The sequence below is a fragment of the Carassius carassius genome, chromosome 50, assembly GCF_963082965.1.
Source record: "Carassius carassius chromosome 50, fCarCar2.1, whole genome shotgun sequence".
In the NCBI taxonomy this organism is placed as follows: domain Eukaryota; kingdom Metazoa; phylum Chordata; class Actinopteri; order Cypriniformes; family Cyprinidae; genus Carassius; species Carassius carassius.
The window spans coordinates 19,819,020-19,843,917 of record NC_081804.1 but is presented as its reverse complement, the minus strand read 5'-3'; the positions used below and the strand labels follow the sequence as shown (position 1 = coordinate 19,843,917).

The 24,898-nt window shown below is 38.9% G+C and overlaps 1 protein-coding gene across 2 annotated transcripts in view; it reads left to right on the top strand.

Annotated features, from left to right (window-relative positions):
* LOC132133683 (protein inscuteable homolog) overlaps positions 1-24,898 on the top strand; it is a 101,544-nt gene that overhangs the window by 34,744 nt on the left and 41,902 nt on the right. For both annotated transcript variants that reach the window (XM_059546598.1, XM_059546597.1), the window contains exon 7: positions 24,121-24,246. In XM_059546598.1, the coding sequence (XP_059402581.1) occupies positions 24,121-24,246 (126 nt within the window). The remainder of the gene's footprint in view (positions 1-24,120; positions 24,247-24,898) is intronic.

Genomic DNA, 24,898 nt, shown 5'->3' with positions numbered 1-24,898 from the left:
ACACACACACACACACACACACACACACACACACACACACACACACACACACACACACACACACACACACACATTCACTCACTCACCTACTCACTCACTTGTTTTGTCATTAGAATGACTATCCATAGGCATAATGAATTTATACTGATATAATCATATTTCCTATCCCCTAACCCTGCATTTAGATTTTTGTTTCTCCAAATTTGCAATAAAAAAATTTTTCCAGCTCAGCCAGATTAGAAAGAGATCATTTGTGGTTTATACCGCACATTTGTTTAATATAGATTCATTTCACGGTACCAACTCTGTTTTCCAAGTCATTTCATTCTGGGTTTTTTATTTATTTTTTGTACTTGGTTTATTGAACCTGGTTTATTGAAATCTGTTCTTAGTGGTAATGTCCCCTTCATGGTAGTGAGCATATATATATATATATATATATATATATATATATATATATATATATATATATATATATATATATATATATGTATATAGTGTACCTTTAGCTCAAGTGGTAGAGCATTGCGTTGGGGGTTCGATTCCCTGGGAACACATGATAGGTAAAAATTGATAGCCTGAATGCACGGTAAGTCGCTTTGGATAAAAGCGTCTGCTAAATGCATTAATTTAATTTAATTTAATTTAATTTAATTTAATTTAATTTAATTTAATTTAATTTAATTTAATTTAATTTAATTTAATTTAATTTATATAAATGGCCGTCTTCTTGTAACCCCCCATAACAAAGTACGTAGATTGAGAAGATGGAGGCGTGAACTTGCAAACATTTAAACATAAAATATTAAATAATAAATAAACAAACCCAAAACGAATTTAAAAGCGTCAGCCCCTCATGGACGACTGCTGCACAATACATAATAAAACAACAAAACAAACCTTTTATCCCTCTGGATTTTATCCGCTCCTCCGTGGGACTTGAGACCGGTGAGTGGCACAGGTGTCGCTCATTATCATTTACTCCACCGGCCTCGCTCCATTCCCATGGCTCTAGGACCCGCTTGGTCCTCAACCAACCTCAACCCGAGAGGCTCTCACTCACGGTGCCATGCAATGGTACTCAACATCTTTGGTAGACAGCCCAACGCTCCCCTGCTTCTTGGCAGACAGTGATGGCTCCTCCGGTTGAGGAGAGGTTGGACTTCTACTGCCATTCACCATCATTTAGACTACTTTTAGTACTGCTTTTGACATTTTTTGCGATAAATAATTGTGATTGCACTTATCTTTCTGTCATGTTTGACTTTTTACTGTAATTTAATAAATGGTTATGGGTTAGATTGTTTGGTTGGGTGATATTAGCGACTGAAAATAACCTTTTTATACTATATTGTTTCTAAAATGGTAATTTCCCCGCATATTTCAGTCTATGACCTTTTACATCTTTTTATATTTGCTATAAAATGGGTAGGGTTTAGGTTTAAACAAGGTTTGGTTAAGGGTTCTAAAAATCTAAATAGCTAAAATGATAAAAATGCTTTGATACAAATATCATAATATAAAAGTCTTTTTAGCTCTAAATATGTAGAAATAAATGCTGTAATATGCCCAAATTGTAAGATTCAGCATCAGTCAAAATGTATAAAAAGGTATGTTTTGTGCTGTCAAACTTTACTTACTTATACTTACAGTACATATAAACAATGTGAATCTTGGAAACCCATGTCTATGAGGTGGTAGTTGTGAGGCTCGTCTCTGGAAGCCATCATGAAAGTGGGCATAACAAGCCAGATTGTTTGTTCAATGGGCTTTCAATGGATGTGTAAAATACCGGTAATACTGCTGGACTTGGTATTTTCTAGAGAAGCAGGAATGGAAAGCATGTTGCATAGCAGGTGAAATACACATCAGCGGTAGATTTCTCCTGAACAAGAAGTGTGATAGTGTGACCCCCCCCCCCCCCCCCCCCATGGTTTTCTAGTTGGAAGAAATGAGCAGGGTTTTTCTTGGGGGCAGCCTTGGCCTAGAGGTTAGAGAGTCTGACTTGTATGTGGGGGAGTGAATGAGCAGAGCTCTTTAGCCCCCTTAATACCACTACTGAGGTGAGACCTTTGAGCAAGAACCCCAACTGCTCCCCGGGCTCTGCAGCAATATGGCTGCCCACTGATCTTCTGACAGAGAGTCCCGAGTTTAAGTCTTTTGCTGACTAAAAGTCGAGTAAAGTGTTGACTGTAAAAGAGACATCAAAGCATTAGAGCCAGGTAACAAGGGGTGTACTGAAGGCAGGGAAACAACACTGGTAGTGGTGGTCATATGGGACACACTGATTTTACATGTCTTCAGGTCCACAACACAAGCATAGGTACTGAGAAATGAAATGCATAGACTTACATTGCTTCCAATACTGGTTCTGGAGAAGATGATGGTTGCTATTGTTGAGAGTTCCTCATGCAACAGTCGACCCGGATTGAGAGCTGGATGAATTGTTCCATGGTGTTATCATTAGCTGCTAGTTGCAACTGTGACAATATACAGTAAGTAGTGCTGGGCCGTTCCATCCATTTGCTGCGAGCAGAGTCCTGAACTTCAATAATCAAGAGTATCATTGTTTACATGACAAATTTTTATGAGCTTTTAACTCACTGTGGTATCGTAAACATTGTCTTCCAAACATTATGCAGCAGAACTGCGTGAAGAAGGCACCAAGTTGCATCAAGTTGCATTGCAAATTAACGAAAAATAAAGCATCAACAAGTGTTGACATTTCCCAACATCACAGCAGTAATGACTGAACTACTTCTGAAATCAGTATTATAAGAGATAAAATTGTAATCATGCAGCCATCAGCTACAGTATCGCATCAGACAGTGCACTATAGATCCCCCTGAGAAACAGTTCCACTTATTCTCTAATATAGGAGAGGAAGAATTGTATAAACTTGTTAAATCATCTAAACCAACATGTATGTTAGATCCTATTCCATCTAAGCTCCTAAAAGAGGTGCTTCCAGAAGTCATAGATCCTCTTCTGACTGTTATTAATTCCTCATTGTCATTAGGATATGTCCCCAAAACCTTCAAAGTGACTGTTATTAAGCCTCTCATCACAAAACCCCTAAGAACTAGTTAATAATAGATCCAAGATACTAGAAAAGGTACAGACCTGATTCCAAAAAAGTTGGGACACTGTACAAATTGTGAGTAAAAAAGGAATGGAATAATTTACAAATCTCATAAACTTTTATTTTATTCACAATAGAATATAGATAACATATCAAATATTGAAAGGGAGACATTTTGAAATTTCATGACAAATATAGGCTCATTTTGGATTTCATGAGAGCTACACATTCCAAAAAAGTTGGTACAGGTAACAATAAGAGGCAGGAAAAGATTCAGAATTGAATTGTCTCTCAGAAGTCATGATGGGCAGAGGATCACCAATTCCCCCAATGCTGCGGCAAAACATAGTGGAGCAATATCAGAAAGGAGTTTCTCAGAGAAAAATTGCAAAGAGTTTGAAGTTATCATCATCTACAGTGCATAATATCATCCAAAGAGTCAAATAATCTGGAAAAATCTCTGTGCATAAGGGTCAAAGCTGGAAAACCATACTGGATGCCCGTGATCTTCGGACCCTTCGGACCCAGACGGCACTGCATCACATACAGGCATGCTACTGTAATGGAAATCACAACATGGGCTCAGGAATACTTCCAGAAAACATTGCCGGTGAACACAATACACCGTGTCATTCGCCATTTCTGGCTAAAACTCTATAGGTCAAAAAATAAGCCATATCTAAACATTATCCAGAAGTGCAGGCATTTTCTCTGGGCCAAGGCTCATTTAAAATGGACTGTGGGAAAGTGGAAAACTGTTCTGTGCCCAGACGAATCTAAATTTGAAGTTCTTTTTGGAAAACTGGGACGCCATGTCATCCGGACTAAAGAGGACAAGGACAACCTAAGATGTTATCAGCTCTCAGTTCAGAAGCCTGCATCTCTGATGGTATGGAGTTGCATGAGTGCCTGTGGCATGGGCAGCTTACATATCTGGAAAGACACCATCAATGCTGAAAGGTATGTCCAAGTTCTAGAACAACTAACGCATTCTCATCCCAAGGCGTCATATACTGACACTCTTGACATTTCGTCAACATCCTACGCATATGGCACCCTCTAGCGTCAATATGAGACACAGATTATGGGTTAAGGTTAGGGTTAGACCGCTAGGAGGCGCCTTCTGGCCCATTTTTATCTGCTTCTAATATTGACGCTAGAGGGTGCCATGTGCGTAGGATGTTGACGAAATGTCAAGAGTGTCAGTATATGACGCCTTGGGATGAGAACGGGCTGGAACAACATATGCTCCCATCCAGATGTCGTCTCTTTTCCAACATGACAATGCCAGACAACATACTGCATCAATTACAATATCATGGCTGCGTAGAAGAAGGATTCGGGTACTGGAATGGCCAGCCTGCAGTCCAGATCTTTCACCCATTGAAAACGTTTGGTGCATCATAAATAGGAAGATGAGAAAAAGAAGACCTAAGACAGTTGAGCAACTAGAAGCTTGTATTGGACAAGAATGGGACAACATTCCTACTGTATTCCTAAACTTGAGCAACTAAGGTCTCCTTCCAGTCTCCTCAGTCCCCAGACATTTGCAGACTGTTATAAAAAGAAGAGGGGATGCCACACAGTGGTAAACATGTCCTTGTCTCAACTTTTTTGTGATGTGTTGATGCCATGAAATTAAAAATCTACTTATTTTTCCCTTAAAATGATCACATTTTTTGTTTAAACAGTTGATATGTCATCTATGTTGTATTCTGAATAAAATATTAAAATTTGAAACATCATTGCATTCTGTTTTTATTCACAATTTGTACAGTGTCCCAACTTTTTTGGAATCAGGTTTGTAGTATCCTCACAATTATATTCCTTCTTAGACAAAAATGGTATCCAGTCAGGATTTAGACTGTATCATAGTACAAAAAAACAAAAGAAAAAAAAAAACAAAAGTGACGTGACATTCAGCCAAGTATGGTGACCCATACTCATATTTAACTCATCCACAGTGCCCACACACAGAGCAGTGAACACACACACACACACTGTGAGCACACACTCGGAGCAGTGGGCAGCCATTTATGCTGCGGCACCCAGGGAGCAGTTGGGGGTTCAATGCCTTTGTAGTGTGGCCACAGAGGAGTAAATGGCACAATGAATAATAAACAAGAATTAATTTAATGCTGACTACGCCACCCCTTTCAAGTAAGGGGAACTAAACACGGACACACAGGTTCGTTACCATGGAGGGCAGAGACATGGGCATCATAATACAAAATGTTTATTAAGTTCACATTAATCAGATAAGATACTTTAAAATGACCAGACTAAGATATAACTCAATGGGTTAAACAACTACGACTCAGTACACCACATACATAACTAAAATGACTAAGGCTTAACTGTAGCAGGGTAGGCCAGCCGTAGAGTGATTATTCTTGACCCACGCACACACACACAGTGAGATAAGTGATCACACACACGGCAATCCACACTTTGTGCTCCAAACGCCACCACCAGGGTACTAGAACTAGCCTCCCTGCTCAGAAGCCTAAAACACAAGAGAAAACAATTAATCAAAATGCAAACAAAGTTATACCAGAGCCTGATTGGAGACATATGGCATTCTTAAATTACAAATGAACAAGATTCAACTGAAAATCAATTGTCACTTAATAAAAAGATACACAAACAGAGGGTTTATAAAAGTAAATTACAAAATAAGCCAAATCAAACGAAGCAAAAAACAAATCAATAAAGAAACCAATACAATAAACAAAACAAACAGTATAAAGGGAACAGACAAACTCCAAAACCAAAGAAACCATACAAACACGCTTATACAAAGCTGGTAATTCTAGGATGGGAGGGCAGGCCGAAGCACCCAGCCCAACACATACAGTGTGGAGTTAGTTGAAGCAGCTACAGCCAAGAATGGGAAGGACAAATAAACACAAAAACACACAGCAAAACAGCAACGTCGTCGTAATCCTGTTTTATGAAGGAAGTGATTGCCCCAACCCCCAACAGGACGGAATGCTCCCAAAGATAGTCCTGCTAAAAACAGTGATTCATTAACTTGTCAAATTCACTCATTAAGAAAGAGTGAAACTATACATACCAGATTTTGGTCATCAGGAGACACAAGTTATACAGTTGCTCACAGCACAATTCTCAACAGTTTATTTGAAGATGAATGAACTCAAACCCAGTCGGGAATAATGGCAGCCTTACACACCACCGCAAAGCAGATGAAATTCCAGCTACAATAAATGAATTTAGTTAATTGATATGCTAGAGCTCTTACAATATTAGCCAAACGGCTAACAACATACCTTTAAGCCGAACCCACACACACCAAGGGCAGAGCTAGCAAATGACGCATCCCAGGTAGCCTAATTGCAGCCTTTATATCAGAAGTACCATGTTCTGATAGGCTGTCGTTCTAATTACAGGGGAGAGAACTTATCCAGTCTGACGCACCTTGCTCAAGGGCACCTAAGTCATGGTATTGAGGGTGGAGAGAGCACTGTACATGCACTCCCCCCACCCACAATTCCTACCGGCCCGAGACTCTTCAATTGCGAGTCCGTCTCTCTAACCATTAGGCCACGACTTCCCCACTGAGACTGCTCTCCTTAGAGTTACAAATGACCTGCTCTTATCATCTGATCGAGGTTGTATTTCTCTATCAGTGCTATTGGATCTTAGTGCTGCATTTGAAACTATTGACCACAACATTCTTTTGCATGAACTAGAACACTTTGTTGGCATTAATGAAAGTGCATTAGCATGATTTAAATCGTACTTATATGACCGCCATCAATTCATAGCAGTGAATGAAGAGGTTTTATATCGATCGCAAGTGCAGTATGGAGAACCTCAAGGCTCAGTACTAGGGCCGTTACTTTTCAAGCTTTACATGTTCACCCTTGGGAGATATCATCAGGAAACACGGTGTTAACTTTCACTGTTATGCTGATCATACTCAGCTCTATATTTCTTCATGGCCCAGCGAAACATACCAATTGGAAAAAATGCTACGGAATGCATAGTCCATATAAATACCTGGATGACAAGTCATTTCTTACTGCTAAATTCTGAAAAAAAAAAAAAACAGAGGTGTTAATTATAGGACCAAAAAAACTCTGCATGTAATAGCCTAGAACTCTGTCTAAGACTTGATGGCTGCTCTGTCAATTCTTCATCAACAGTTAGGAACCTAGGTGTGTTATCTGATAGCAAGCTCTCCTTAGAAAGCCACATTTCTAGCATTTATAAAACTGCATTTTTCCATCACAAAAATATATCTAAATGAGCGCCTATGCTCCCAATGTCAAATGCAGCAAAGTTAATCCATGTGTTCATGACCTCAAGGTTAGATTATTGTAATGCTTTATTTGGGATTGTTCTGCATGCTTAATAAACAAACTCCAATTAGTCCAAAATGCAGCAGCTAGAGTTCTTACTAGAACCAGGAAGTATGACCATATTAGCCCTGTCCTGTCAACACTACACTGGCTCCCAAACATTGTATGGATTTTAAAATCTTGCTTATTACTTATAAAGCTCTGAAAAGTTTAGCACTTCAGTATTTGAACGAGCTCGTTACATTATAATCCTCCACATCCACTGTGTTCTCAAAACTCAATTTGATAATACCTAGAATATCAAAATGAACTGCGGGCGGCAGATCCTTTTCCTATTTAGCGCCTATACTCTGGAATAACCTACCTAACATTGTTCGGGAGGCAGACACACTCTTGCAGTTTAAATCTAGATTAAAGACTCATCTCTTTAACCTGGTTTACACATAGCACACAAATACACTTTTAATATCCAAATCCGTTAAAGGATTTTTAGGCTGCATTAATTAGGTAAGCCGGAACCAGGAACACTTCCCATAACACCTGATGTACTTGCTTCATCATTAGAAGAATGGCATCTACACTAATATTAATGTTTCTCTCTTATTCCGAGGTCCCTGTAGCCACCAGATCCAGTGTGTATCCAGCCCTGATGGTGGATCAGCACCTAGAAAGGACCTCTACAGCCCTGAAACACAGCAGAGACCAGGACAACTAGAGCCCCAGATACAGATCCCCTGTAAAGACCTTGTCTCAGAGGAGCACCAGGACAAGACCACAGGAAACAGATGATTCTTCTGCACAATCTGACTTTGCTGCAGCCTGGAATTGAACTACTGGTTTCGTCTGGTCAGAGGAGAACTGGCCCCCCAACTGAGCCTGGTTTCTCCCAAGGTTTTTTTCTCCATTCTGTCACCGATGGAGTTTCGGTTCCTTGCCGCTGTCGCCTCTGGCTTGCTTAGTTGGGGACACTTCATCTACAGCGATATCGTTGACTTGATTGCAAATAAATGCACAGACACTATTTAACTGAACAGAGATGACATAACTGAATCCAATGATGAACTGCCTTTAACTCTCATTTTTGCATTATTGACACTGTTTTCCTAATGAATGTTGTTCAGTTGCTTTGACGCAATGTATTTTGTTTAAAGCGCTATATAAATAAAGGTGACATTGACATTGACATTGACAATTAGTCCAATCAACTCTGGGCAAGTTGACTCTGAGTTTAGTGCCTGCACCACGACTATGAAAAGTCATGATCAATGGAGCTACGAAATTATAATTCACCATCGCAACAGGACCCGACAAAAAGATGTCTTCATACTTCAAAAACTTTAATTCTTAATCACTGTTATTATATCAAAGGTAAAAAGTTGCAGAACTTTAAGCTATTGAACTAATATTAACTTTCATGGTATCCCACAGGCAAAAGTTTATTTATATATACATATATATATATATATATAAAATTAATGGCAAAATTTGTTGCTTGTTGCATGTGAATTTTTTTTTGTCCGTAAAATCCTCTGTTGTGTGGTGTCATTATGATAATTGAAATGCTCCCAATCGAGATGGGATAGAGACATGTTTGATATTTACTCTTGACATAAATTGGCAACTGAACAACATTAATTAGGAAAACAGTGTGTCAATCATGCAAAATGACAGTTAAAGGCAGTTCATAATTTCAGTTTAAATAGTATCTGTGCAATAATTTGCAATCAAGTCAACGATATCACTGTAAATTCAATGTCCCAAACTAAGCAAGCCAGAGGCAACAGCAGCAAGGAACAAAAACTCCATCGGTGACAGAATTGAGTAAAAACCTTGGAAGAAACTAGGCTCAGTCTGGGGCCAGTTCTCCTCTGGCCAGACGAAACCAGCAGTTCAATTCCAGACTGCAGCAAAGTCTGATTGTGCAGAAGAATCATCTGTTTCCTGTGGTCTTGCCCTGGTGGTCGTGTGAACAAGGTCTTTACAGTGGATCTGTATCTGGGGCTCATCTAGTTGTCTCTGTCTCCACTGTCTTTCAGGGCTGTAGAGGTCCTTTCTATGTGCTTATCACCATCTGGCTGGATACGTACTGGATCTGGTTGACTGCAGTGACCCTCTGATCTGAACAGACTGGATCTGATGGCTACGGTGACCTCGGAATAAGAGAGAAACAGACTAATATAAGCATAGATGCCATTCATCTAACGATGTAGCAAGTACATGGGGTGTTATGGGAAGTGTTTCCGGTTCCAGTTTACATAATTAATGCAGTCTTAATATCCTGTAACGGATTTGGATATTAGAAGCATATTATGTTATGTGTAAGCTAGGTTAAAGAGATAGGTCTTTAATCTATATTTAAACTGCAAGAGTGTGTCCACCTCCTGAGCAATGGTAGGTAGGTTTTTCCAGAGTTTAGGCACTAAATAGGAGTAAGAGCAAGAGCTCTTTCAAATACTGAGGTGCTAATCCATTCAGGGCTTCATAAGCAATAAGGAAGATTTTAAAATCTATACGATGTTTGATAGGGAGTCAGTGTAGGGTTGACAGAACCAGACAAATAGCTGCTGCATTTTGGACTAGCTGGAGTTTGTTTATTATGCATGCAGAACAACCAACCAATAAAGCAATACAATAATCTGAACTTGAGGTCATAAACTCATGAATTAGCATTTCTACATTTGACATTGAGAGCATAGGTCATAATTTAGATATATTCTTTGAGATGAAAAAATTCAGTTTTACAAATGGTAGAAACATGGCTTTCCAAGGAGAGATTGCTATCAAATAGCACACCTAGGTTCCTAACTGATGATGAAGAATTTACAGAGCAGCCATCAAGTCTTAGCCTTCTAGGTTATTACATGCAGAGTTTTTAGGTCCTATAATTAACACCTGTTTTATTCAGAATTTAGCGGTAAGAAATTACTCGTCATCCAGTTTTTTATTTCGACTATGCATTCCGTTAGTTTATAAAATTGGTATGTTTCACCGGGCCACAAAGAAATATGGAGCTGAGTATCAGCAGCAGAACAGTGAAAGCTAACACGTGTTTCCTGATATCTCCCAAGGGTAACATGTAAAGCATAAAGAGTAACGGCCCTAGTACTGAGCCTTAAGGTACTCCATACTGTACTTTTGATTGATATGATACCTCTTCATTCACTGATACGAATTGATGGCGGTAATAAAAGTACAATTTAAACTGTACTAATGCACTTCCATTAATGCCAACAAAGTTTTCTAGTCTATGTAAAAGAATGTTGCAGTCTCAGTACTATGGTACGGTCTAAATCCTGACTGGAAATCCTCAGAGATAGCATTTTTTTCTAAGAAGGAATATAATTGTGAGGATACTACATTTTCTAGTATCTTGAACAGGAAAGAGAGATTTGAGATCAGTCTGTAATTAACTAGTTCTTTGGGGTCAAGTTGTGTTTTTTTTTTTTTTATGAGAGGCTTAATAACAGCCAGTTTGAAGGTTTGGAGACATATCCTAATGACAATTAGGAATTAATACCAGTCAGAAGAGGATCTTTGACTTCTGTGAGCACCTCTTTTAAGATCTTAGATGTAATAGGGTCTAACATACATGTTGCTGGTTTAGATGATTTAACAAGTTTATACAATTCTTCCTCTCCTATAGTAGAGAATGAGTGGAACTGTTCCTCAAGGGATCTATATTGCACTGTCTGATGTGATAATGTAGCTGACGGCTGCATAGTTACAATTTTATCTCGAATAGTATCGATCTTAGAAGTAAAGTAGTTCATAAAGTCATTAATGCTGTGCTGTTAGGAAATGATTTATTTTTCCTTAATTTAGCCACTGTATTGAATAAATACCTGGTGTTATGTTTGTTTTCTTCTAAAAGAGATGAAAAGTAATCAGATCTAGCAGTTTTTATTGTTTTCTTTTAGGATACGTTACTTTCCCGCCAAGCAATACAAAAAACCTCTAGTTTTGTTTTCCTCCAGCTGCGCTCCATTTTACATCAAGAAGATTACTTACAAACAAGTCTTTTAGGTAGAAGTGATGGTTCTACCATACCTGTAACAAGAAGTAGAATTGACAGATTTAGCTATACGAAGTTTGCACAAAACTAAATAATGATTTGAGATAGGGGTGTAACGGTACGCAAAAATCACGGTTCAGTACGTACCTCGGTTTTAAAGTCACGGTTCGGTTCATTTCTGTACAGTAAGGGAAAGAAATCCAAACATTAAACTGCAGGTTGTTTATTACTATGAACTTTTTTAACAATTTGTTTACACTTTTTTAAAATACTTTTTAATAAAATATATATAAAATAAAAAGAATAAGAAATAAAATACTGCTGCAAAGTTCTCCACTAAATAAAATACTCTCAGTCTCAAATCAATATCATATAATAAAATATAATGAAAAATATAAATAAATAACTATGATTACAGTGCAGCATTACCAATCGCAGCTTGTAGGGCTGCTCATATTTAAAAAATATATATAACTTTTCCAAAGTGTAAAGTTGGAGCATCAACAGTTTCAGTTTTTAGACCTGCTCAGATTTCGTTATTGCGTTGGACCGATCAGAATTAAGAGCAAAGGTCTGTTTAAATGCCGACGGGAGCTGCGTTTGAATTACAATAGTTTTTTTCCTAGTTGTAGTGATGTTCACACTCGCGTGATGCCTTTTGAAAGCCTCAGGCCGGTGACACACTGGCATATTGTACCTAGTCTATTTTGCCGTCAATACTGTTGACGGTGTCCTTTATCAGTAGGCTTTATATTTATGATCAACATGAAGTATCAATATTTTTGTCATCAAGACAAGATCCTGGTCTGTCGGCGCCTCTGCGGCCTCCCTCACCAACAGTAGCAGCAGCGCGCCAGCGCCGCGTCAGGCACGATTCTGGTGTATAAAGACACAGAAAACGCGAAGCAGCCGTCACGCAACTGACACGCAACAGAAACGCCACGCTCACGCCACGCAACCAGTGTGTCAACCGGCCTTAGAATCAGCTGCAGGGCGGGATTTGGAGACTTCCGCCACTTAATATGTTCATTTGGAAACACGAAAATGTACCCATGTTCCGCACATAAAATATTCCATTCGGTCATTCGGTACACACGTGCACTGTACCGAAAGCCCAGTACCGAAACGGTCCGGTATGAATACACGTACCGTTACACCCCTAATCTGAGATATCATCGCTTGGCTGCATAATTTCAACACCTCAATTCCATGTGACAGTATTAAATCTAGAGTATAATTTCGACAATTAATAGGTCCTGAGAGAGTTCAGAATGCCTATAAATTCTGATCCCAATGCATCTTTTTGATTATCAACATGGATATTAAAATCACCAACAATTAAAACTTTATCTGCAGCCAGAGCTAACTTGGATATAAAATCAGCAACCTCTTTAATTAAGTTTTTTTTTTTTACAAATAGTGCTTTTGTATAAAGGGACCAGATATTCAATAAGCCAAGTTTTATAATTTGTTTATCCATATTGCATCTGTTTTTTATTTGTTGAACTTCAATTAAATTGTTACTCTAAAATTGGTTTGGAAGTTTTTTTTAAACTGACTTCTGTGACGTGATGCAGCTAACAGAAGATCGGTTTAGCCAGTCAAGTACAAACTCTAAGACTGTGTGCTATATTTCTAGTGAGAAGAGCAGCACCACCCAGGAGGGATGAACACCATCTCTTTTTAACAGGTCAGGTCTGCCCCAAAAGCTCATCCAATTGTCTGTGAAACTTATATTATTCTGTGGACACCACTTAGACATCCAGCCATTGAGTGATGACAATCTGCTCTGTATCTCATCAGCACGGTAAGCAGGGAGGGCTCTGTGAGATCACTTGTGACTGTGAAATCATCCGTCAGACATCAAGTGTGTGGTGTCGTGGTCTGGTCGAATCATCTAGTGTGTGCATTCAGAGGATTATAAGGCTAAAAATCAGTTGAACTGTCTTGTCTGTGGTCTCCCATGGTTTTAAAATTAGTTAAGATTTGAAAATCGTCTAGTGTGCAGTCAGATTTAGCTTGCTTTCTCAGGTTTAACAAACCTTCCCTTCTAAAACACAAAACCGAGAGTTTCCCTAATTTCAAGGTTAACCTCCTTTCTGAGATAGGATTCTGGAAGAGTGACTGAAGCTTGGAGTCTGTGAAGAGATGGAATTGGTAAGAGTACAACGTAAAATAATTTTAAAAAAGTTTTTAGAATGGATTTTGAGGATTGGTGTCATGATCACTGAACTTCCATTTATTCACCACCAGAGGTCATCATCCACAATACAGATTCTCACACTACACAGTACACCCTGGACTATATTTCCCATGCTCCATTGCACCAATCACAGTCACCTGATAACAATCACACATGCACCTGAGACCAAATACACACACAGAGCACAATACATCAAGCATTGGACTTCCTTTCACACACTGCCGAGTATTGTTCTGCGTATATCCCTGTCCAAGCAATAGCTGCAATACAAAAGCCTTTCCTTGTTAGTTCTTTTAGTCTTGTGTTAGTTTCTTGTCTTCATAGTCTTGTTTTCGTTTCTAGTTTTCATAGTTTAGTTTTTTTTTCTTGCCTTTCCCTGTTACTCGTGTTTTGACCCTTTTGCGCTGGATACTGGATTCCCCTCTTGCTTAGCCCTCTGGATGTTGCCCTCTGGAAGACTCACGCTTACCCTAGGAATATTCTTATGTCTTGCCCTTTATATACCTGTTTGCCAGTGTTTGACCCATGCCTGTTACGACCATGTCTCTGTGTAATAAAAGCTTGCACATGGTCTCACGTCTCATTGGCTCCCACGCTGGTTCCACCCAATCGGTTTCTGATAAATTGGTTTGGCCTTTTGTCGCATACAGACTCAGACTGAAATGGCTATTTAGTCAGTCTTATACACCAAAGATTTCGGGTTAGATAGGTTAGAGGGTTGGGGTATAGTTTATAGCTGTATTTATTTATTTAATATGACAACAATCTAGTTCGTTTTCTCCTAATTTAATTGTATTATCTTCTCATTTGGAAATTTATATTTTGTTGTTTTGTAAATGGCTCACACTCACTGTTTTGTTGTTTGCCTTGAGATTAATAAAGTAGCAATTCTCAATGTTTACATGGTTCTTTCTGCCTTTTACACTCTACCCAGCAGCAGAAACATATTTAAAAGTGTTGCGTTCTAATCTCTAAATCTTTGAAGTGGTTAATATAGAGACTTTTTTGAAAGATCTGGAGGAGCACTTGCAGGTTGTTGCTAACAGAAGACTGACTTGGAAGAAGTAAGTAGAATAGTGATTGTGGTAGACAAGATCATCAGGCAGGTAATAAGCAGGGGTCTCATTATGAAACTCTCCTTAGATTTCATTCTAAATTTTTTATGTAGGCACAAAAGCTAGATTTTGCGTACGCCCAAAAGTTTTCAGATTTATAAAACCATGCGCACACCAGAACCTGCGCAAAAACCTCTTTATAAATCCTAGTCAGGGGAAGATTATGCGTACGTGCATTTCCACCTCATCTCCTCCCCAAAATCACCATATATGGAGCTTACAACGGCTTGTTTTACTATGCATAACCTCATCTGCATATCATTTACATGCAAATTCCCATGCAAGTGACACCATGTTTAACAAAGAGACAATACGAAAGTAGTCTACCTGCTATGTTTTAGAATTGATACATGAAAATATCCATTACAAAAATGGTTTCAAATAGTTCATAGATATTTTAGATGATCTCATTCTTTTACACTGGTCAAATAGAATTTTGATTATTTCAAATTAAATGTATGCAGTTTTGCTGATAAGATAAACATATTTTAGCTATTTTAGTGGAAACAGATAAACGCATATTTATTGTAGTGCATTGTCTGATTCGGCTTTTGTAAAAAGCTAAATCTTACAGTTTTCTCCTAGTTATGTCCTTTAAATAAAGTGGAATTTTTCATAATGTAGTAGAGATGACTTTACACGACATTAACACCTCTGTGCAGCTGTGGTTGTACAGTAATCCAGTAGTGTCCCCCATAATATCGCAAGTAAGTGCGCATCATTGATCATTGTTCTTGCTAAAATATTTATCATAACATGTGATCTGTAGTGCAGTTTAAAGATTAATTATTCTGCACCTATAGCACTCCTTACTTTAATAAAAATAACATGTCACAGGAAAATTGTTTATGGGTGGATGATGGGTAATTAAGTTCTAGTTGGTACACTGGTGACTTCGATGGTTGAATGAATACTATACCAAGTATTTGAGCTTCTGAATGTATAATATAATAGTGTGTTTCTGACACTGCTGGTTTTTGGAGGGGGTTCTTTATTTAATCCATAAGAACCCACAGTGTCAGTGAACTCTGGTGATTATCCGTAAAGGTATTTTCAAAGCATTATCCCTCACTTTCCACTCAGGAAGTCCCTGAGTGACATGTAATGAACACCCAGCTTCAGTCATGTGACAATGTGTGCATTTTTGTGGAATTTAGATGTGACGTATTTGTCACATTAAGAAAAATGCATGAGTTGCTCAATTCATTTAGCTGATTCAGTTATTTAGGTGTTATGTATTTTCTGCTGCTCATTTCAAAGCAAAGCAAGGTTTTTGTTTCGTCTTCCCAGAAAAGTAATTATTTTGATATATGCTGTGGATAAGTAAAAAACAATAACAACATACAACTCCTATTTAACTGAGAAATAAATGGCCAATGTAACATATATGTAACATATATATATATATATATATATATATATATATACAGTACAGAACAAAAGTTTGGACACACCTTCTCATTCAAAGAGTTTTCTTTGTTTTCATGACTATGAAAATTGTAGAGTCACGCTAAAGGCATCAAGGGCTATTTGACCAAGAAGGAGAGTGATGGGGTGCTGCGCCAGATGACCTGCCCTACACAGTCACCGGACCTGAACCCATTCGAGATGGTTTAGGGGTGAGCTGGACCGCAGACAGAAGGCAAAAGGGCCAACAAGTGCTAAGCATCTCTCGGGGAACTCCTTCAAGACTGTTGGAAGACCATTTCAGGTGACTACCTCTTGAAGCTCATCAAGAGAATGCCAAGAGTGTGCAAAGCAGTAATCAAAGCAAAAGGTGGCTACTTTGAAGAACCTAGAATATGACATATTTTCAGTTGTTTCACACGTTTTGTTTATGTATATAATTCCATATCTAATTCCACATGTGTTAATTCATAGTTTTGATGCCTTCAGTGTGAATCTACAATTTTCATAGTTATGAAAATAAAGAAAACTCTTTGAATGAGAAAGTGTGTCCAAACTGTTGGTCTGTACTGTGTATATATATATATATATATATATATATATATACTGTATATATGCCACAGCATTTTCCTATAAGGACAAAATTGTCTGGGTTCTTATTGGTTAACTATGATGACAGTGATGGGGAGGCCTCATGTCCATTAGTCGTCTGATAAGGTTTTACTTTTACTGCTAAATGCATAAATTGAATTGAATTTAATTTTAGAGAAATGACAACTGGCTGTTTGCTACCGGCATCGGAATTCATCATTCACTTCCGTCTGCTGCCGTGCACTAATAAAATAAATACATCATGTTAAAGATCTGTCAGCGCTTTTGGTTCTCCCTTTCTGTTTAATCTATACTCATTGTTCTAGTTTTTGTTCATAAATTCAATTCATACACTGAACATCACAGTTCAAAAATGAGACAAATTTAATTCACCAACATTGCGCTGATATTGCTTTATAGTTCATAATGTTATTCAATATTTGAGACCATAAATAAACCAAAGGCTCATCTTTCATGCATGAACCAGTAATGGACTGTTTTATATTTTTTGTTTATACAAATATATATATATATGTAATGTGGGTTTTGTTTCATGTTTGGGTTTTGTCATGTTCATGATTTCATGTCTTTTATTTTGTTATTGTTTGTGTCATGCTTCCCTTGCCTTCATGTCAAGTCAAGTCAAGTCAAGTCACCTTTATTTATATAGCGCTTTAAACAAAATACATTGCGTCAAAGCAACTGAACAACATTCATTAGGAAAACAGTGTCAATAATGCAAAAATGAGAGTTAAAGGCAGTTCATCATTGGATTCAGTTATGTCATCTCTGTTCAGTTAAATAGTGTCTGTGCATTTATTTGCAATCAAGTCAACGATATCGCTGTAGATGAAGTGACCCCAACTAAGCAAGCCAGAGGCGACAGCGGCAAGGAACCGAAACTCCATCGGTGACAGAATGGAGAAAAAAAAAACAAAAAAACAAAGAGGGGTTAGGCAGACGAACACACATCAGATCAGCTTAATGGGATGTAGCCTCTTAAAACACTGATTACATTTAATAATTGGCAGCTATATGTAAAACTTGTTACACCAAAACTGGCTACTGCCACAAAGGACAAAACTACTGTATGTTGCAAGTTGTTTTTTTATTATTATTATTATGAACGTCTGATGTAGTTGATGAACCAACTACATCAGATCAAAAAAATAAAATAATGTAAGCTACTGTATGCCAATGCCATCCTTCCTAAATAACAAAGCAGAGAAACAAGGAGGCCAACCAGATGAACTTGGGATGGGATGAGGTCACATAGGCCCAGGCTACTTGTAAAATGTACCTTTTTTGTATTAAAATTAAACAATTGGCCACATAACGTTTCAAAACTGAACTTGCTGGGCTTCGGCCTACTAACAAAGAGTACAAAATCATTCAGGTCTCAATCATAAAAGGCAAGTTTCTCTTGATGACTATGAGCATCTCCACATTTTTTGATGTCAGGGTTAGTTTAGGGTTAGGGTTAGGGTTAGACAGTTAGGGTTAGGGTTAGTGAGCGACTGCTAAACAGTCACTCACTATCCAAACGTGTGCATGGTAAACAAAGATATGCTCTTGCTGTCTGTACAAGTGCAGGGAAGCGGCCTTTATTCTCCTGCCTATAAGCAAGTGGCTGTCCACTGCGTGGCATTACGGCCTCTGCTAGATATTGGTTGATCTGTGAGATGATCGTGATTTCCTCATCAGTTTGTCGCATATCCTACTCCACCAGTTCAGCAAACATTGCCTGTAAAGAGCAAGCTGGTGGGCTTTTGTCTGTTGACCTGCTGGAACTGGGCACCTCCATGCTGCTTGTACTTGGCAGTTCAGTGTGACAATGGGCTGTAATGACGTCCCGAAACAGATCACACACAGTTGGTTTGAGTACCTCTGGAAAGTATCTGTCTTTGTATCTGAAATGTATATAAAAATGAGAAACTATGTGTAATCAATTATAGTGACTTGCCATGCAGGCCACACACATACAATTGTGTCAGATTACATAGTCACAAAAATTAACCCTTAAATGCTGTACGTATCATATTTGATACATGCATTTCTGAGACCCACTGTGTCACCATGAGCTATAAACTTTGCATAAAACCCTGTTGTATACAATCTTTTACTTGTTGTACAATCTGTTATTTTTTTACATTTTGTTAAAGGGCCTAATAAAGACTTCAGATTAAAAAAAAAAAACATAACATTTTCTGATGTCCATTATTTCTTGGCTTAGGTATTAAAGGGTTAAATACTACCAGAGTAACCCATTTTCAACTATGACAAAAAATATAAAATATTTTAGATTACTATAAGCCGTCCTTCAAATAAGGCATAAGAAAAGCCTAATTATCTATTTAGTAGGATAGTTGGACAAAGATTGAAAGACAGGGGAAGACTAATGATAAGTGATATAAGTTTCTCTTACCTTGGATCTAGCACTGTTGCAATTGCATATAGCTTCTGTGTATCAGCTTTTGATAATTTTCCAGCCGGGTATATGCCAACGGAGAATGCTTAAAGTGCCCAACAATGTGTCTCCCTGAAGCTGTGATATCCAAAATACTTCACTGGGATAATATACCCTCATGCACAGCAAGCTTGAGAGTATGTGCTACACACGGCAGGCCAGGGAAATCCGCGTCTCTCATTGCTTTCTGCATGTTTTTGGCGTTTTCTATTCCCCTGGGACTAAAACATGCCGCTAAATGCGTTCACCAAAGCCTCCGCAGAATGTGGCCCTGTGAAATCCTGACAATGTAGCACAATGCTGTGTCTTTCGAAGTTTGAGTCAATAAAGTGTGCTGTTAAATTTAGCAGGGACATTGGACAGGCGTCTGCACTCCATATATTGCTTGTGAAGCTAATATGTACACTATCCTTCAGAAGCCTGTCAATGTGTGTGTGTACACTGTTTGGTACAACGTGGGGAGACACACATCACAGATCACACATCTGCTGTATGGTTCACGTCGTTTAAATGCATCACTCACAGTCGGCTGGTTGAGGCATGGGGATGTTGTTGGCTTCGGCTGGTTTAGTTTCTCATACTCGGCATATTCAGTTGTATGGTGTGTTCTAAGATGCCTCATCATGTAAGTGGTGTTAAAATGATGTGCTTGCTTCCACCTCGAGGGATTTCATCATGACATACATTGCAAATGGCTAACTTTACGTCTTTATCGGACACTTTGAAAAACTTCCAGACGGGAGAACTCATGTTGCCACTGACAAGCTCCGCTCTGCTGTTGTGTGCCTGTGCGCCGTGCATGCATGTGTGAAGAAGTCGTGCGAGTAATCTATACCTCACGTGATCGCGCTTTTGGGTTTCACTGATCAAGCAATTTTTTGCCAATATCGGCCGATCATGATCAGTGGCCGATTAATCGGAGCATCACTAATATATATATATATATATATATATATATACACACAGATGCATCTCAGTGAATTAGAATGTGGTGGAAAAGTTTTTTCAGTAATTCAATTCAATTTGTGAATCTTGTGTAATAAAAAAATACAATGCTAAAGGAATGAAGTAGTTTAAGTCTATGGTTCTTTTAATTGTGATGATTTTGGCTCACATTTAACAAAAACCCACCAATTCACTATCTCAACCAATTAGAATACTTCATAAGACCTTCTGGAAAGTATGTTCATTTACTGTACTTGTACTCAGTACTTGGTAGGGGCTCCTTTTGCTTTAATTACTGCCACAATTCATCATGGTACTCAAATCAGTTTGTGGTACTGCTGAGGTGGTAAGGAAGCCTAGCTTTATTTGACAGTGGCCTTCAGCTCATCTGCATTTTTTGGTCTCTTGTTTCTCATTTTCCTCTTGTCAAAACCCCATCGATTCTCTTTGGGGTTCAGGTCTGGTGCGTTTTCTGGACAGTCAAGCACACCAACACCACAGTCTTTTAACCAACTTTTGGTATTTTTGTGGGTAGTGTGCCAAATCCTGCTGGAAAATTAAATCAGCATCTTTAAAAAGCTGGTCAGCAGAAGGAAGCACGAAGTGCTCCAAAACTTCTTGGTAAACGGGTGCAGTGACTTCAAAAAACACAATGGACCAACACGAGCAGGTGACATTGCACCCCAAATCATCACAGACTGTGGAAACTTAACACTGGACTTCAAGCAACTTGGGCTATGATCGTCTCCACTCTTCCTCTCCAGAGAGTGAGCAGCACCAAGTTCCTGGGACACATCACAGAGGACCTCTCCTGGGCCGCCAACACTGCAGCACTGGCCAAGAAATCACAATAACGTCTCTACTTCCTCTGCAAACTGAGGAGAGCCCCGCCCCCATCATGTACACATTCTACAGAGGCACCATCGAGAGCATCCTGACGAGCTGCATCACTGTGTGGTATGGCGCCTGCAATGCGTCCTGCCAAAAGACACTGCAATGCATAAGCCCCTTTCACACTGCACGTCGGACCCGGCAAATTGCTGGAACATTGCCGGGTCGCCTTCTGTGTGAAAGCAAACACATCCCGGGATTGATTCCGGCATTGAACCCGGGTCGGGGGCCTAGTAACATTGCCGGGTTCAGTCCTGGAATGAGCGCTGTGTGAACAAAAACCAGATCTAATGCCGTGTCGTAGTGATTACGTACGTTATCACGCGACTCTTTTACCAGCTGTTTTGAAGGAAGATCAACGTTCGCGACAAAAAAATATGTGCGAACTGTAATGAAGCAGAGATCAGTTAGTTCCTCACTTTCCGCTCTGATGCCGAGATCGTTCGCCAGCTTCAGTGAAAGTATAACGTGCCTAACGTTTTCGACTCGTACATTACACATCACAGTCTGATGTCACGTGTCGTTACGGGATCTTTAAGGGTTGTGTGTAAAAGCACGCACATATCCCGGGTAATCACTGACAGTGTGAAAGTGCACAATCTAGCGACCCGGGAGCAATTGCCGGAACACTTTATCCATGTATTTGCCGGAATCGCAGTGTGAAAGGGGCTATAGTGAGAGCAGCTGAGAAGATCATTGATGTCTCTCTCCCCTCCCTCCAGGACATTTACGGTACCCGTCTCACCCGCAAAGCTGTCTGCATTGCAGGTGATCCCACCAACCCATCACACAGCTTCTTCTGTCTGCTGCCATCAGGGAGGAGACTGCGGAGTCTCCAGGGCAGGACCAGCAGACTGAGGGACAGCTTCATCCATCAGGCTGTCAGGAAGCTGAACTCGCTCCAAAACTTGCCACCCTGTCCATCTTCTGCCCCAGGCACCACTGAACTATGAAACCCCCTCTCCGCAGATCCCCCCCCCCACTAACATATGATGGTATGCACCAGTCACTTTGTGCAGCATTGGTCTGCTCACTACCTCATTCACCATGGAACTGACATTATTCTACTACCTCTTCAGTCAGTTTAATAAAATAACTGCTCTTGAGCCCTTTGTCACTTTAATCAGACTGTTTGTTCACTTCACTGATTTGCAGTCTATCTGCCATGTGCCTTGCGCTGCTTTATTTAACTTTATTTATTTAAGTTTATTATATGTCTTTTTACATTGCCTTATTGTATAGCTGTATCTTATATTTTATATTTGATCTAGATTTTTAGGCTCTACTGTTAGTGTATGCAACAAGGGTCTGAGAGTAATGCAATTTCGATTATCTGTATGTATGTACTGTACATGTGGAAGAATTGAAAATAAAGCAGACTTGACTTGACTTGACTTAACACCAGTGATGTATTTATCAACCTGTTAAAGAACTTTATTGTTTGAGATGGTGCTGTTGCCATACCACACTTTGATGCAGTTTGTTAAGATGCTTTCAATTGTGCATCTGTAAAAGTTTAGAAGGATGTCGGGGGAAAGGTGAGCCTTCCTTTTACTTTCTAAGAGTGGTGGTGTTGTGGGACCAGGAAAGATTATCAGAGATATGGACACCCAGGAATTTGAAACTAGATAAACTATCTACCTCAGCCCCATTAATGTAGATTTGTGTATGTGTGTGTGTGTGGTCTTTCCTAATCCGTCGGGGGTCCACAATTAGTTCCTTGGTCTTCTGAGTGTTAAGTGGGAGATTATAATTTTCACACCAGACTGCCAGATGCTGAACCTCCTTCCTGTAGGCCATTTCATAGTCACTGCTGATCAGGCCTAAAACCGTGGTGCTGTCTGCTGATTATGGAGTAAGAGCCATGTACAAGTATGCAGTCGTGGGTATACCAGTGTTCAAGGTGAGGATGGAAGAGTTAATCCTAACAGATTGCAGTCTGTTGTTGAGACATGTCCTTAGGGAATCTAATATGCTGATTTGTTGTACATTTCTTATTATTATCACAGATGAAAATGGTTGTGTTGTAATTTTGAAACCATGATACAGTGTTTTTTCAGGATTTAATGCCAAAACTAAAAGTTAGTAAAAACAGCATTTATTTTAAATGGGTGTTTTTGTAATTGTTGTTTACATTACAAATGAAATTTGTGTCCCTTTTGTTAAATGTAATATGTCCTTGCTGTATAAGTGTATAGATATTTTAATGCTTAAATTTTTTTTAGTATATACAGATTACTAAAATAAAGTTAATTAATAATTAATTACAGCTAATAATTATAAATCTCTCTTCGAGGAATGGATGAACATGATTGCATAGGAACATCAAACCATTTGATGTCATGGTTAGTTAAAGAAAGGCTAATAAGCTAATAATAATAATAATTTACACTTAAACAATGAATAGTAAATTTAATTCAAAGATAAAAAAAGGGCGCAATTCAAAAATTCTGACAGTTACTCATTGCTAAATGTTTTTTTCGTCAATAAACCCAGAGACAGAACAGACTGGTGGGCATGAGAAAGCTGAAGCTGGTGTGTTCATGTGCCTTTGTGAATATCCTGCAGATTGAGGCTCTCTAGTGTGGCATCGCGTGGCCCCAGGATGACGCGCTGTGCTGCCCATATAATTAAGCTTATTCACATAATGACAGTGGTTAGCTCGTCTTGCAGTCATTTTCTCTGTAGTGGCGACCGATTTCTGTCATCCACAGTTCTGGGTTAAAGGATGCTGATCTTATTACTGATTTCTGTAAATAGACCTACAACACACACGCACACACTCACTCACTCACATACACCCCTGATTTACCTGATGTACCTATTCATATACTCACACAGCATATATATATATATATATATATATATATATATATATATATATATATATATATATATATATATATATATATATATATATATATATACTAAGTATATTGACTTATATAGACTCTGTATTGAGTTTTACATTTTTGAAGATACATATCCACTTAAATGTTACTGAAGGTTGGATTTTTCTAAGCAGATTAATAATTGATATTTGAATGCACTTATTAAAGCAGACAGTTTGTGTGGTCCACAGGAGGGAGCTGTGGTGGCCCTTCTTAAGATCTGCAGACAGGACTGCTTCAGTACTCTGTATGCACAGGCATTGAGGACTGTGGCTTCTATCTGCTGTGTTGAAGAGGGCATCGGCCAGCTGGAAAAGGTATCAGTTTCTCAGCATACACATAAAAGCTCCCAGAAGAGTGCAGCAGAATCTGTATGAGCTGTGAATGCAGTATCTCTCATTTATTAATTGATGTATATGTATATATATATATACTTTTTTTCTGTGATGACAGTGTATTCAAGCCTTTAGATTAATTTTCACAGATATTATTTAGACTGAACATTTAACTTTACAACACTACAATCTGTAGATGTGAAAAGCTTATCACCACATCAAATAAACCAACTGATATATAAAGCCAGCAGCCATATCGCCCTGCAGCCCAGTGCCTGAATGGGAGAGCACCTGGGATAACTAGGTTGCTGCTCCAAGAAGTGTAAGTGATGCCAGCAGGGGGGGCTCACCCTGTGGTCTGTGTAGGTCTTTAAGCTTCAGTATAGAGGACACTATACTGTAAAATCACCATCCTTCAGATGAGATGTTAAATGAGGTCCTGACTCTCTGTGGTCATTAAAATCCCAGAATGTCTTTTGAAAAGAGTGGAGGTGTGACCTCGGCATCCTGGCCAAATTTATCCATTGGCCTCTGACCATTATGACCTCTTAACAAATCCCCATATCTACTGATTAGCTTCATCACTCTGTCTCCTCTGCACCATTAAGTTGGTGTGTGCTGGGCGTTCTGGTGC